Source organism: Chaetomium tenue, assembly GCF_020726465.1.
Source record: "Chaetomium tenue strain MPI-SDFR-AT-0079 chromosome Unknown F5144scaffold_2, whole genome shotgun sequence".
Taxonomy (NCBI): domain Eukaryota; kingdom Fungi; phylum Ascomycota; class Sordariomycetes; order Sordariales; family Chaetomiaceae; genus Chaetomium; species Chaetomium tenue.
In genome coordinates this window covers 1,307,537-1,321,425 of record NW_027117330.1, presented here as the reverse complement: position 1 = coordinate 1,321,425, position 13,889 = coordinate 1,307,537, and the positions used below count along the sequence as shown (strand labels likewise).

Genomic DNA, 13,889 nt, shown 5'->3' with positions numbered 1-13,889 from the left:
AGAAGAGTCGGTCGGGAGGAAATGGGAGTGGAGGGCTCTCTCGCTTTTGGAGGGGTAGATAAAGTTAGCGCAAGATCCCATGCTATTTCAACAGCCATTCACCGCCTGTTTCGCCATCGTTGTGGATAGGCCCCAGTTTTCCCAACATGCACGTTGTTGGGCATATGGTGATGGCCTGGGAGGTGAGGTGGCAGCAGGGGGGCGTTCGTACCTAAGTTGGGTATCTTTGCTGTCAGCAGGATGGTTTGGTGTGGACGTGTCTGTCTTTGTTGAAAGTGTGGAGGCGGGAGGTGTTTGATGAAAGATTGCAGACGGGACGTGGGCAGTTGGGGTGTGGGAGTGGCAAGAGCCGGAGTTCAAATATTAATGGGGGAACAATAAGTTGAGCCGATCAGACAATAGTTACTAGCCCGAATCTTACGTGGGCTTGCCGGGGGCCAGAAGAAAAGACGCAAGGTCAAGCAGGTCGAGAATGTCACGGACAACAGCTCTCTGCACGTTGCCTGTGCCCACGTCGCTCCCCTCGAGTGGTTTGGCTCCGCTGTGGGCTCTGTGCCGGAGCAATGAACCCTGGCAGATCTAATCTCTCTCTCGTGGTTGTTTTAGGCTAGATTGGAAGAACATGGATACCTCTGCAAGCAACGCAGCAGCCCGCTGTCGGACGAGTATTCGCGATTTCGTTACTCGTGGTGTTTCTGTCCGAACTTGATCTCCGATCCCCATCCATTGCCCCAAAATTTTCCAAAAAGTTCCTCATGGGCCGCAACATCACATGCTTCCGTCCTCAGTTCGGTTTTTCCTCCACAGTCTCACAGCACACAGTACAACCTAAAAGTGACTTTCGAAAAGGGGATAATCCATGGAGTAGTGGCAAGGAGAGACAACCTTTTTGGGCCCCATCAGCAACCCGATCTGGTGCAAAAAAGCCCCACTGACGTCCCAACGCGCCATTCGTCAGCGGGACATAGCGGGCCACAGTGGGTCTCACCGCTGCAGGAACCGGTCTCCGTCGCTCGAGCCGTCAGTTATTCCCCTCCACCATCAAGATGCCCCAGGTGGTGTCGCGGCGTCGATGTGGCTGAGTAACGTGACAATCTTGAACCGTCCTCCGATTTTGAGAGAGAACAAGGTTCCCAATCCCGCTTCGTCAGCGGCCGCCAATGATCGCCGGTCTAGATTCTCAGGTACCACAACGACATTTCCATGAGGGCATTCAGACACGCAGACCAGCAGGAGAGCAAAACTATGCAGGATGGATGACATGTAGGTAACTTTGGATTTTGATGTCCATGGTGGGTGTGCCTCGGCATTCTGATAACCGCAACCAGGTAACTCGCTAAGCAGTCTCGATTAAATCGCTGCAGCATCTGGTTCCCGGGTCTAGCCTCGTTGCCATCAAAATCTCGCATACAGTTTGAGTGAGGTAACTAGGTATCTAAAATTCCGCTTGTGCAAAGAAAACCAAAACATCAAAACCATCTCCAAACCCCAGAACTCCGCTCTATGCAACCCGCCAAGCGCAACCCTAAAACAGTAGGTAACATCCTCCCCAAATCGCTGACGCCATCCAGATTACGTACCCATGATCCGATAATCAGGGGTCTGGGAAGCCTCAGTGCGCCTCGACCACCCGATCGGCAGCCGCTTCTGACGGCGTCCCATACCCTGAATCAGCGCCCGGGGTCCGTAACGGCAGCTCGGCAGCCTCCTTGGCCTTGACCGTGTCGACGGTGATGGTCGGGACGACGACGACAGGCTCCACCTTGGTTGCGGACGCGTCCTTCTCTTCCAGCTGGACAGGGGCGGCGGCAACGTCGGCGGTAGCAGCCGGAGCAGCAGCCGGAGAAGCGGAAGGATTGGTGGGGGCAGACTTGCGCTTCTTCTTCGACGACTTCTTCTCTTCGCGCTCAGATTCGGAGGACTCGGACTCGGCCTCAGACGACGACGGCTCATCAGAAGCGGACCCCTCCTCCTCTCCGCTCCCGGCGTCCTTGCTCTTGCTCTTCTTCGACTTCTTCGAAGACCGCTTCTTCTTCCCCCCCTTCTTCTCCTTCTTCTTCTCCTTCTTCTCCTTCTCTTTCTCCTCCTCCTCCTCCTTCTTCTTCTTCTCCTCCTCCTCCTTAGCCTTCTTCTCCGCCTCGCGCTTCTCCTCAGCCTCCTTCAGCTCCTTCTCCTTCTTCTCCTTCCGCGTCGCCACCACCCACTCCTCAGCGCCCGCCACCGCCTTCTCCGGGTGCCTCTTATTCTTAAGCAAGAACCCCTGGATCTCAGCCGGCGAGAACTCGTGCGCGGGGATCTTGGCCGCGAACTCCCCCGCCAGCACCTCGACCCGCGCAATCGTCTCGGCCTTCTTGCGCGCGGCCTCCGCCGCCGCCGCCTCCCGCTTCCGCTCCTCCTCCGGCGTCAGCCGCGGCACCGCCGCCTTGATGCTGCGCTCGAGCTGGAACAGCGCCCGCGAGGTCCCCACCCCAGCATCAGCGGCTGCGGTGCCTGCTGCTTCCCGGCTGCCGGGGGTGGGCGCGTCGTCGCCCTCGAGCGGCGCGTAGATGGCCTTGAAGATCTGCGAGGTCATGGAGGCGTCGGCCCGGTCGAACTTGACGATCATGTCGACGCGCCCCGGGCGGATCAGCGCCTTGTCCAGCTTCTCGATGTGGTTGGTCGTCATGATCAGCACCCGGCCCTCTTGCGAGGCCACGCCGTCGAGGATGTTGAGCAGGCCCGAGAGCGAGAGCCGGCCCGTCACGGGCGGGGTGGGCGTCGTCGGGGATCCGGGCTGCGCGGGCCGCGTGGTGGTCGTGGGTGTGTCGTCGCTGTCGGCGTTGGCGGTGCCGGCCGCCGGGGCTTGGGTCCCGTCCTCGCGCGTGTGCGTGAGGCCGGCTGTGTCGATGTCTTCCAGGAGCACGACGCAGCGGCGTGGCAGTTCGGCGAAGAGCGTGGCGAGGTTCTCCTCGTTGGCGGTGACCGAGCTGAGGCTGACGATGTAGATGCGCATCTTGAAGAAACCGGCCAGGGCCAGACTGAGCGAGGACTTGCCGGTGCCGGGGGGTCCGTAGAGCAGGTAGCCCCTGCGGTAGGGGATGCCGCGGTTGGCGTACCAGCGCCGGGTCGTCGGGTTGAGGTAGTCGGTCACGTCGTCGATGAGGTCCTGCTTCAGCTGATCGTTCAAGATGACGGTGGAGAAGGGGCGCGATGTCCGCGACATGCAGCGCTGCCACTGCGGCTCCGAACTCCCGGCCTTCGAAGTGCCCCGGTAGATGGCAGTCTTGGCTTCGTCCTTCTTAAGGAACGCATCCCGTGCCTCGTGTAGGAGCTCCTTGAGAATGGCCGGGTTCCGGCCGAAGCACGAGATGGAGATCTCCTCTCGCTCGCTGGCCGTCATGTACGCGGACTGTTGCTGGTTCTGGACTCGGCGGAAAGACAGAATGTGGCCCTTGTAGATGAACCAGTGGCTGCCGAAAGTGGGCGTGTAGGCGAGGGCCTTCTTCTTCTGCCCCACTGAGCCGCCTTCTTCGCCCTCCTCGCCCTCCTCGTCGTCGTCAAAACTCCGCCATCTGCTGGCAAGGTTAGTTAGCCCATTCGTCTAAACAGCTGGAAAGTTGTTGGGCATTGCCACTCGGAGTAATCACATACAGATACCAAGACCGCTATCAAGTATGTTAGCCACCATGTCCTTCTTCAACGGCTTGGGGTAAACAGCTAGGGTGGGCACTCACACTATTGAGGTTTGTGTTGACAACAAATCTCCTCGCGCCCTGAGCGAAGCGCTGGTTGGACACCCAGGCCATTAAGTAGTTGAAGATCTCATCATCGACGCGGACATCACACCGTCTTCACAAACATGGTCAGCCGGGCTCCGCGAAAGGGGCATGGTTCAGGGTTCAACATACGACATCAGATGGGATTCGGCCAGGTCTGAAAAGTACTCGCTAAAGTAACGCCATGCGAAGGTAAGCCCTCCGAAAAGGAGAACCAGCGGGATGTACAGGTTGAGATCAATATGAAGGTATTTGTTGATCGCGCTGGAGAAAACTATAAATTCGTGTCAATTATATTTCTCCAACTGGCTTGTGTTTGTGCTTGTGTTTTTGTCTCTTGCCAAAAAGGAGGGGCACTCGCAAACATGGATCATGAGTCAAGCATGGGCAGTACCGATGGGGTTGTGAAAAACTCAAAAAGAAGACATACCAGAAAATCCCGGGAAGAAAAGGTCCAAAAGGTAACTTTGAGGGACACCCGTTGTAAGTCCCTCGCCCCCATCGGGGGTGGGTGGGACAGCGTCCATGGCAAGTGATTCGAGGAGCCGGGTAATAGAATAGGAATGATAACCTGTTGGGAATACGGCGAAAGGGCTGACAGGGAAGGGATCTAAAAACTCTGAAGAATACAGTTTGAAGGTAGGTGCCCGTAAGCCGGGGAAGGCTGTTCTCTTATTTGTACTGAGGCTCGAGCCCTGGTCGATGGTGGGTAGGTGCTTGCGTGGAGGATTCTCGCTGCGTGGGCTGCAAGGCAGGTCTGGGGTTGATCTAGAACCGTGGTTGGCTACTTCGTTTGCTCCTCAGTCACGCTTATTTATCTCCACAACTGAAGGCAGAAGCATGGCGATTATGGCCCTCTTTTGAGCAAGGTTCTGTGAGGCAACCCAGCCCATCCCATTTCATATGCATTTGGCTACCTAGGCAGGGGTTGTTTGGTTGGCTGTTGGGATGGAGGTACATACATACGCACACAGCCGCCCATCGACAATGCATTTCGGCATTGCATGAGTGAATTCCGGTGCAATGGCCCCCAAACCCTCCGTGGGACTCCGGGCGGCGTCGCCCGTGCTGCCAAAATCTCGGCGGTCACCCCGAGAAAACGGTTCCCTCCGATGTGGTGCCCTGAGCCACAATGTCCACATGCTTGTAATCGCAGGCTCCCGCAGGAGGATGAGGACCACAAGGAGGACGGTGACGTGGGCAGCCAGTCACCCTCAGCCTCCCCCACAAAGATGGAAGTGGTGGCGGATGATGCGCCGGCCGCCGCCTGGTCACCAAGAAACGGAACCCCACAATGGAGATCTTCTGAGGACGGAGTCATGCCCGTTTAGTGCTCGCCGAGCTACCTAGCATTTGAAATGACTGGCTTCGGCGTAAGACTGCGCACGGTGGGACTCGCGCGGGTACTGTCCTTAGCCAGTCGATCGAGTTTGTGGCAGAACATAAACTGTCGGGTGTTAGGTTTCTAGGTTGCCAGGCACCATCGTATATGGAAGACCTGGGTTGTAGGTGGGTGGGCCTGGGATTTCCTCAGGTTCAATCGGGTTTGATCAGGCCAAGAGATGCGCTGACGCCGCTGAGTGAGGTGCATCAAACGGAGATGTAGGTGGCCCAATCAAGGTGATCAAGCTGCATCTGCATGATGCCCGTCGAGATGCGCCACAGGAGTGGGAAGCCTTTTCTTGAGAAGAGACATTAAGATTGGACGTTGTCCGAAGCGGTGAGGCGTCTTTGGTAGGCAAGTCAACCAGCATGGCGGCGGGGCAAGCGGCCTGAATGGGGCACGTGGGGTCGACCTTACAGCCAGCCCTATAGGGAAAAGTAACTGGCACCCCTGCCGGGGCTGGCGTCGATTCCAGATTACAGTGACTTAAATCCTTCTCTCAGAGTTTAACGACACCGGATAGAGACGATTAGTTACCTAAGGATCTGGGATCCTTTGCCTCCCCCGAACTTGGAACTCGAGTTTTGTGCTTCCCATCTTAACATGGATTTGTGTCACGGACCTAAATCGTTGAATTGGACCAAGTAGGTAACATGGAGCACCCCACATTTTGGAGGCAAGGACCGAAGCCTGTTCCTTCCTTTTCCTCTCCGTTTTCTTCTAAAGTACCGTACTTGCAAAGTTCTCTTCGATCAGACTTTTATTGATCCTCTTCTTGAGCCTTGTGTGAGTTTCCGAAGCATCTTTGGCCACTGGGCGATCCGATTGGTAATTAGTGGGGTAACCTCTTCAGAGCCTCGTCCCGGGAATAACTTTGCGAACCACAGGAACCTCAGATCTGGGGGTGAGTGAGTTGCTAGGACCGGCCGCCGAAGCGGCTGCCTCATCCCGAAAAGAGGGTTCTGTGCCGTCCCGCGCAGCGCCTCAGACGAAATGCGGTCATCAAAGTAGGACGAGGCATGCTTCACCGTGGCGCAGCCCAAGGCCAGGACCGATCGTGGCCTACCCCGCGTTGACCGACCGAGCGCCCCACCACGGAGGGCGCGCGGGCACACGAGCGGCGAGTCGAGGAATCGAGTAATCGAGTTTCCGTTGGCCAAGGAGGGCTCCCTCAGCTTCGTGCCAATGGCACGGAGGTGTGCATACGACACATCCGGTTGCAACGGGACGTTCATACCTGCGTCGGCTCGAAGCCTACAAGCCTAAAAATGAGGGCGCCAATACGCGCCTATGCCGTGACTCACCGTCACAGCGTCAACTATCACGCGATGTGAAGCGCTGTGTTCGCGCCGTTACGACCTGGGGTGCGGCACGGATGTGGATTCCTTGGGGGTTAGGGTTACTTACACAACGAGACACATGCAACGTCGGGTGCCGGCTGTTTCGCTGTTGTGGTTGTGGTGGCAGCGACGCAGTGGGACACACTGTCTCCCGCGGAGTCTATGAGTTATACCCGGTCGAGGGACAGGTGCAAGGACTCCCAGAACGACTCGGTAGGGACTCTGAATCATCAGGTGTGAGCCAAGCCTGAGTACAGCCAAAGAGAAGTCATATCTCATTATGGTAGATCAATCTTCTGCCGAAGAAGGACAGGGCCAAATTGGGGCACCGATGAAGGCGATATCCGACCCAACAAGAACTATCCGTTCTGTTTGCCGGATACTCTGCCGATAATGGATGGATGATGTTACACAGGAACCTCGCCTGCCCGAAGCCCGGCCTGAAACGCCGTATGGGAAAACACCAAAGAAACGCCTTTAATGAACCGTGCAACAAATATGGCCCGAAGTGTCCGAGCTCCGAAATCAATGATCAACCGTCCACAAATACCTGGACGCCGCCGCGGCCGGGTACGAAGTGGCCTCCAGGGGGTGGTGGTGGTGGTGGTGGCATCCCGCCAGGTGTCGGGTGTGGTGGAGGGGGCATAGGAAAGCCGGCCGGGGGCATCGGATGCGGAGTAGCTTGTTGCGGGTAACCATACATGGGCTGGAAGGCACTCGGTGGAGGTCCCTGCTGAGGCGGCATGCCGGGCTGCATGCCGGGATGCATACCGGGATGCATTGGGGGATGCGGGTACGGGCCGGGGTTCTGGCCGCCGTAGTCGTCAGCGCTACCGTCGCTGCTGCTGTCGTCGTAGTCGTCATCGTCATCGTCTTCATCATCGACCCTGGCATTCCTCCCCCAGGTACCGGTGGGAGGAGGAGCATTGCGCTGGGAAGCGCGAGAGGTTCTGCCTTTCTTCGAAGACTTTTGTTTCCTGGGGGGAGACGAATATGACACCGAAGTTGGCTCCTCCATGTACCAGTAAGGAGCGGTAGTTTCGATTAGGTAAACCTGGCTCGCTGCGCTGGACCACGAGAACATGGAGCTGCCGGAGCCGCCGGAGCCGGTGCTCCGGGCATCGAAATCATCATCGTAGTAGCGGCGAACGCTCTTCGCTTTCCGGGGGTCGCGGCCACAGAAATATATCAGGGCTTTGACTGACCGGCTGTTGGGAAGGCGGATCTCTTTATAATCGCCAGAGGCCCGCGAGCTCGGACCCGAGCCGCTAGAGCGGCCTGACATGATGTAGGTAAATGGGCTCTCGATGGGTATGGCTGTGCGGTGCTGTGTGGTCCCCCAGTGGGGATAACAAACAGCCTTGCTGTGTTATCGAAGATGGGGCAAGATGATGGTCCCGCGCCAGGGCAAGACTATCTTACAACCAATTGAGGCAGGGCAAACGTGTAGGGCAAAAGTATAGGGCGTGGGATGAGACCAGTGTTCTCGTGTGAGTTTGGAAACAAAGAAAAGGAAGAGAAGATCGACAAAACCAAGCCGGGCGTCGCCTTGAAATATAGACAATACAAACGGAAGCGCGCTCGGGGTGTTCACCTTGTTAGTGTGATAAAAGCAGGCGCCGCATGCCCGCTTGAGCCGGGCACAGCGGGCGCGTCCAAGCTGCATGGTATCCATACTTAGCTCGACGCACCTAGTTTGTAGCGCCGAGGTGCTGGTTTCACACAGCAGAGTCAAGGTCCCAAAGTAGAGAGAACAAACAGCAGTCCAACTTTAGTTGCACGAGTTGCGAGCATTGCAGCATTGAAATCTGGTTGGTAATGAGTAGATCCAGCTCCATTGATTCGTCCCGCGGCGGCGGAGCCTCGCCATCGACATCGGAAGGTGCTTTTGGCACAGAAGCCGGGCAATGATCGATTGGTGATCCATCTTTCAGCAGGCCCTATCTCCTGCATCAGCCACACGCCCTGCTTCGGAGGACAAAGTCTCTGAGAGGCCGGAGGTCTGCAGCCAGTTCCCATCTGCATCACAGCTTGGCGGTCAAGACGCGGGTACCCGTGCTGCGACCATCACTTACCCATCCGCTTTTGGAAGGGAAATCTGGATGTACTCGGATGCACAGGGACACGGACTTCATGTGTGCGAAGGTCTGTCTCCATGAAGATATGCCAAAGCTCATGGCATCAACGCTGGGAGGTTGGAAGCGGGGCTGTATGGTTCCGTTCCTCAGGTCACACTGCGCGGGGTCAGGCTACAGGGCACCAGAGTATGCGTCGAGAAGACGCGGGGCAAATCCATTTGGATGCCTTGCTGCACTTGCAGGTAGCCTCGCGGAAAGTCGAACCGGGCAAACCATGTTGTCGCCTTGATAGGTTTTGGAGAGGTGAAAGCTTTTGGGATGGTGGTGACGGGCTGGAGTGAGGCTGCGAAAACGAAACGATTTGCCAATTAAAGCCTGGATGGCACACTTTTTCGGCTCGGGAGGGTGGGCGACGGCGAGGCCACCGAGCATGGTTGGTCTCCATTTTTTACGCGCCCTCGGGCGACTGCTGTGTGACTGAAGAAGCGTGGGAGACTCGAGATTGGCAGGCGATCGAAAGCGTGTTCGAAGGTCATGGTTCGAGGTTTGGTCACTGTTCTTGTTAATTGCGATGGTATCAATCGGCAAACTTCCTGCCCCTCAAAAGCCACTCCAGTGTCCAGCGCCGTGGACTTCGGGCCAACCTAGACCATGGGGCACTACCCGCAGTTGATGCTTTGTCGAATGGGCAGTGGTAGAATCGTTGACACCTCGGTCGGTGTTCGTTGTGGGTGTTCTGTCTGCTGCGTTTTGCAACGCGAGCCTCACAATCGCAAGTTTCGTATAATATTTACACTGATAGAATATATGCGACTTTGCTGCTCAACACTGCTCTTATTCAAGAGACATCCGATAAAGAAGAGAGTGGTCAAGCTTGAATGAACAAGAGTCCACTGACCAACTACCGAGCGGGATCCTCTTGCTTGCACAGCGCGATTTGGGTTAGATTTGGCGCTCAGGCTAGCGGGACGGTAAATGCCGTTACCCCACAAAATGTCCGAATCCATCTCTTCCATGGCAGGCAAGGCAGGCCTGGAACACAATGCTCCTGCTTTCCATTTAGATCGCGAACGAATTGGTGGTATGGAACTACCGAGAGATGTTAGGGTTATTTTTTTTTTCAACTCTAACACTCATCTCGAATATTCCCGCTTCAGAAGAATGACCCAAGAAAATGACGCAGATACACGCACCCCAGGATTTCATCTCGGTCGATCGGCTGTAGCTCGCTTCGACGCTAAATATCTGCGACGCTAGTGTAGTTCGTCGTCGTGTAGTTACTCCGTATCAGGGCTAACTTTTACACAGTGAATTGATGCATGGGCAGTGCTCCTCATTGAGAGCTTGCTTGGATCAATCGGCCTCAGTCTCTCGAACAGAATTTTCGGCTCCCAGCACACACACTCTGTCGGCAAGGTCACGCCTTTCCTTCATACCACGGAGCCATCCATGTAGCCGCCCGGCTGCACCCTTATATTCCCACCTTCCACCATCTAAATGTAGCCATCGGCTCAATCACCGGCAAATCCCAGGCACGAGAGAGATTGGCTGGCTGCGGGCCATAGATTGCAGATGCTTGCCGAAGCCATGCTGACTAGCTCTATGCTGCAATGCCGGACGAAAAACGTGCTCGCGAGTCAGATTGACCTCAACAAAGGCCATCAGGAGATCGGGCGATGGCGTGCGGGGCCGCCTGCATCTTTTGTTCCCCAGCGGCCAATTCAAGGTTCGGCGAGTCTAAAAGAGTCCGTCCGGGAGGGATAAGCAGCAACTTGGCGTCACCTCATATGCCGCCAAGAAGGAGGGCGTTTGTTGGTGTCGGCCCTGAAAAGAAATATTTGCGGCGGCCCACCACCATCACGGCAACGAGTTCTGTGGGTGTGCACGGCGTGGAGGCGTTTCGACCTGCTCATCTTTCCGCATCTGATCGCCCGCCAAGCAGCCCCCCGGGGGTCCGGTTAGACCCACCGAGCAACATCCCACCAATCGCGGTGCCCGATCTTGAGTTTCGAAGTCGAGTCCAGACTGTTTGGTGTCCCTAAACTATCCTCCGAGATCCTCTGCGCTTTGCGACTCATCTGGCTGTTCTCTCTCGACTCGGCCCTATTGGACCCGTTAACTGAATTCTTGGAATCTTGGAACGGAACTTGCAGATCCACAGCGGAGATTCACCGTTGCTCCCCCATTTCAGCCTGAGCACCTGCCAATCACCATCACTGCGACCCCCCGCCAAACACCTCCGGGAGACATACACAGAAGAGCCAGCGTACTTCCGGCAAACCATTGTGCTGAGAGAATCAACTACGGCCCTGCGAAAACCCGGCACGAACCTGTGAACGTACCGTCGACTGCGAAAGAAGGGAATTACTGGTCATCGACGACCCCCGTGGGGAGCCCCTTCTCGCCATCGAAGAGTCGGCGGCTGCCAGAAGCCATCTCTCCGAAGCCTGGACATGTACCGGTGTCTCGGGTGAAAGGCGCGAGCCCAGGTTATGGAGTCGAAGGACAGCAAGGGTGGTGAGGTGGAGCGGAGAAGGTCAATTCGGGCGTCCGTGAGGGAACCGGTTGACGATGGAGAACGAGAGCACGATCTCGCCCTAGAAGGCATGGTTACAGATGGGTTTCGGCCGACCGACACCAGCGGCGCAACAGCGCCGACAACACCATCCCTCACCTCGGCCTCGTCGACGACCCTTTTTTCCGGGGAGAGTTCGACGTCCCCCTCGACAAGTGACACTTCTTCCACGCCGACAAAACCCCCGCTCCCACACTACACATTGATTGTACGACCGGAGGCCGATGCGCTAACACGCCAAACAACGAGTTCAACCGGATCAACCGTTTTCGTCCCCCAAGATAGTCCATATCAAGGACCGTCTGGCGCATCACATCCCTATCAGATGTACCCGCAGAATGTGAGAGCAGCGAGAACATTGAGTATGGCAACATCATCGACGATGCCTATGTCCGAATCGTCGTACCGCGGGCCGAGGGGGCCGAGCCACCCTTACGGCCTCTATTCACAAAGCAATGCCATCGAACCAGATGCAGTCGAGACGAGTGTTATCCCTCTTGGCTTCCGCGGCCTCCCGGACCAGTACCAGCGGCGGGTAGGGCCCGAAGGTGAAGAGGCCGCAGACATGATCGGCCCTGGAGGTCACACAGAACAACTGCCCCCCTACACCAGGTATCAGGACAACGCATATGCCCACAAAGCAGCGACGGCCAACGACCCCAACGGCGCAGTGCAGGGCGCGGTAATCATTCCCCCTGTTGTCACAACACCTGCATCCACCATCCCACCGATTTATGGCGCTGGGGGCATCGGGTTAGCTACAACCAATCCCGAATTTGAGTCCACAGATGACTTGGACTCCCCGAGATCACGCCACTCGACCCGCAGCTTCACATCGGACGACAGTCAGCGGCGGATCAGGGTAGGCGATGAGGACGTATCAGAAAAAAGGAACCCGCCCAAGAAATGGCAGGTCTGGATGCGGCGAAGGCTCTGCGGCATTATCCCATACTGGGCGATATGCTTGACTATTATTATATTGGTCGTGTTGTTAGTGGTGTTGGGCGCCGTGGTTGGCACTGTCGTAGGAAACAAACAGAGGCGACCACCACGAAAGGGTGGAGTATGGTAAGTGGTGATGCCCCGTAAGTTCTACACACTCTCCTTTACCTATGCTGACCTTGCTGCCCTAGGGAGCCGCCATATGATGCTACGCCCATCCTGCCGCCACCAGATCTCCAGCCCTTACCCACGGGTACCTTTGGACTTCCGTTGTTGACCAACCGCATCTCCAACACGTGCTTCCAGAATCCCACTCTGTCACAAGCATGGAGCTGTCACCTTGTCATCTCGGGGATGACTCTAAGTGTCGCGGAGCATGAGCGCGGCTACCACGCTTCGTTGAATTTTAACCGCTCGTATACGATGATGGACGGGGTTTACTCTTATGGGGAGCAGCCCCCGATGATCGAGAAGTCGTTTCAGCTTGAATTAGTGGAAGACAAGTTCGAGCCCAGCCGCGGCCCCGCTTGGTTTAAGATGGTTTCGTACAACAAGACGGTAATTCTACCCGAAGGGTGGCTCGGCTCATCAGGCGACGACGCAGAGGTCCAGAAGAGGAGCCGCCATGCCGCCTCGATTGGCGCGGGCATATCGAACTTCAAGCGCAAAGGGATCGCGCAGCCCGGCGATAAGCCCTGGGTCTGCAGCTGGCCGGATACCTACCTCGAGCTCTTCATCTACGCCCAGCAGAACTCGAGCTTCTCAAACTGGCCGAAGCCACTGTCAACGTCCATGCCCTCGGCTCCCTCAACATCATCTGCGACACCACCCCCGACTTCGGCCACCGCCCCGGCCGACGGATCCGGGTCTTCCTCGGAAAGCTCATTCCCATTGCCTAGCGACCCCAGGACTGGTGGCCCAAACAACCTAAACGGGCCCTACAACAACCCCCCGCATAATTTCCCCCGCTCACCAGACCCCAGCTCAGCACCAGCGCCCATGGAAACGGAACACACCGCGACCGAATCCTCCACCGCAACGTCGTCGGGCCCGTATGGACCAATTGACACGGGCCATGGCTTCCCGTCGCTGTCGCCGCCGTACCCGCGAGTCATCAAGCTCCAGGAGCGCCGCATATCGACAGAGGGCACGCCCCGCGCCCGGTGCACGCAAGTCGAGATCCAGGAGCCTGACCAGGAGGCCCGACCGGTGCGAGGGCCTGGCGGGAAGCCCGTCATCATAGAGATTGAGGAGACTGACCCATTCATGCCGCCCGGGCCCCCGGATCCGGACGGAGTAGATGATTTTAGTAAGAGGGCGCTGCAGGGCTGGGACCAGGCGGTGGGTGTGCTCGCGAGGGATGAGCCCGGGGGCGTTGGGGTGCCGGATATCAGCCCGTGCGGATGCATGTGGTTTTTGACGTGATCTCACTAAATGGTGTTCGGGGCGCTTTTTACGGTTTGGGAGTGACTCCATCTGAGTCCGTTTTTTGGTTTTGGATTCTTTTCTTGCAAACTTCAAATTGGAAAGGGGACGGTTAGGTATTGGGCGTTTGTTTAGTAGGATGACTGCCCGGTAAATGAGCATATGTATTACAAGGACGGGACATGCATGATGTATTTATTGCTATATTCAACTGAGAGCAACAATCTTGGTTACGCATGTTCCTTTGATGGAAGCCATCGCCTATCTTCCCCCGACGCTGGTATTGATGGGGGACGTACCTACTAAAATGTGCTCTAGCTCGCTAACTTTTAGGTTCTTAATTGCCGAACCAAGCAAATCGCGGAGCGCATGCAACGGTGCCGGTCCCTT

At 56.7% G+C, this 13,889-nt stretch overlaps 3 protein-coding genes across 3 annotated transcripts; 1 reads left to right on the top strand and 2 right to left on the bottom strand.

The window, feature by feature from the left end:
- Positions 1 to 1,510: 1,510 nt before the first annotated feature.
- F5144DRAFT_98887 (BCS1 N terminal-domain-containing protein) lies at positions 1,511 to 4,475 on the bottom strand. Its single transcript, XM_066793619.1, has 5 exons — positions 4,186 to 4,475; positions 3,888 to 4,029; positions 3,714 to 3,828; positions 3,631 to 3,644; positions 1,511 to 3,551 (listed from the first exon to the last, which is right to left on the bottom strand). Exons 1-5 carry the CDS (start codon positions 4,280 to 4,282, stop codon positions 1,613 to 1,615), a joined length of 2,307 nt encoding a protein of 768 aa, XP_066646101.1. The 5' UTR covers positions 4,283 to 4,475; the 3' UTR covers positions 1,511 to 1,612.
- Positions 4,476 to 6,693: 2,218 nt separating this feature from the next.
- Positions 6,694 to 8,199, bottom strand: F5144DRAFT_99395 (uncharacterized protein). The gene has a single exon (XM_066793622.1). The coding sequence runs from the start codon at positions 7,762 to 7,764 to the stop codon at positions 7,012 to 7,014; it is 753 nt and encodes a 250-aa protein (XP_066646100.1). The 5' UTR covers positions 7,765 to 8,199; the 3' UTR covers positions 6,694 to 7,011.
- A 3,258-nt stretch (positions 8,200 to 11,457) lies between these two features.
- On the top strand, positions 11,458 to 13,499 carry F5144DRAFT_484957 (uncharacterized protein; the record flags this gene model as incomplete). The annotated part of the gene is made up of 2 exons (XM_066785477.1): positions 11,458 to 12,200; positions 12,266 to 13,499. 2 exons carry the CDS (start codon positions 11,458 to 11,460, stop codon positions 13,497 to 13,499), a joined length of 1,977 nt encoding a protein of 658 aa, XP_066646099.1.
- Between the last annotated feature and the right edge of the window lie 390 nt (positions 13,500 to 13,889).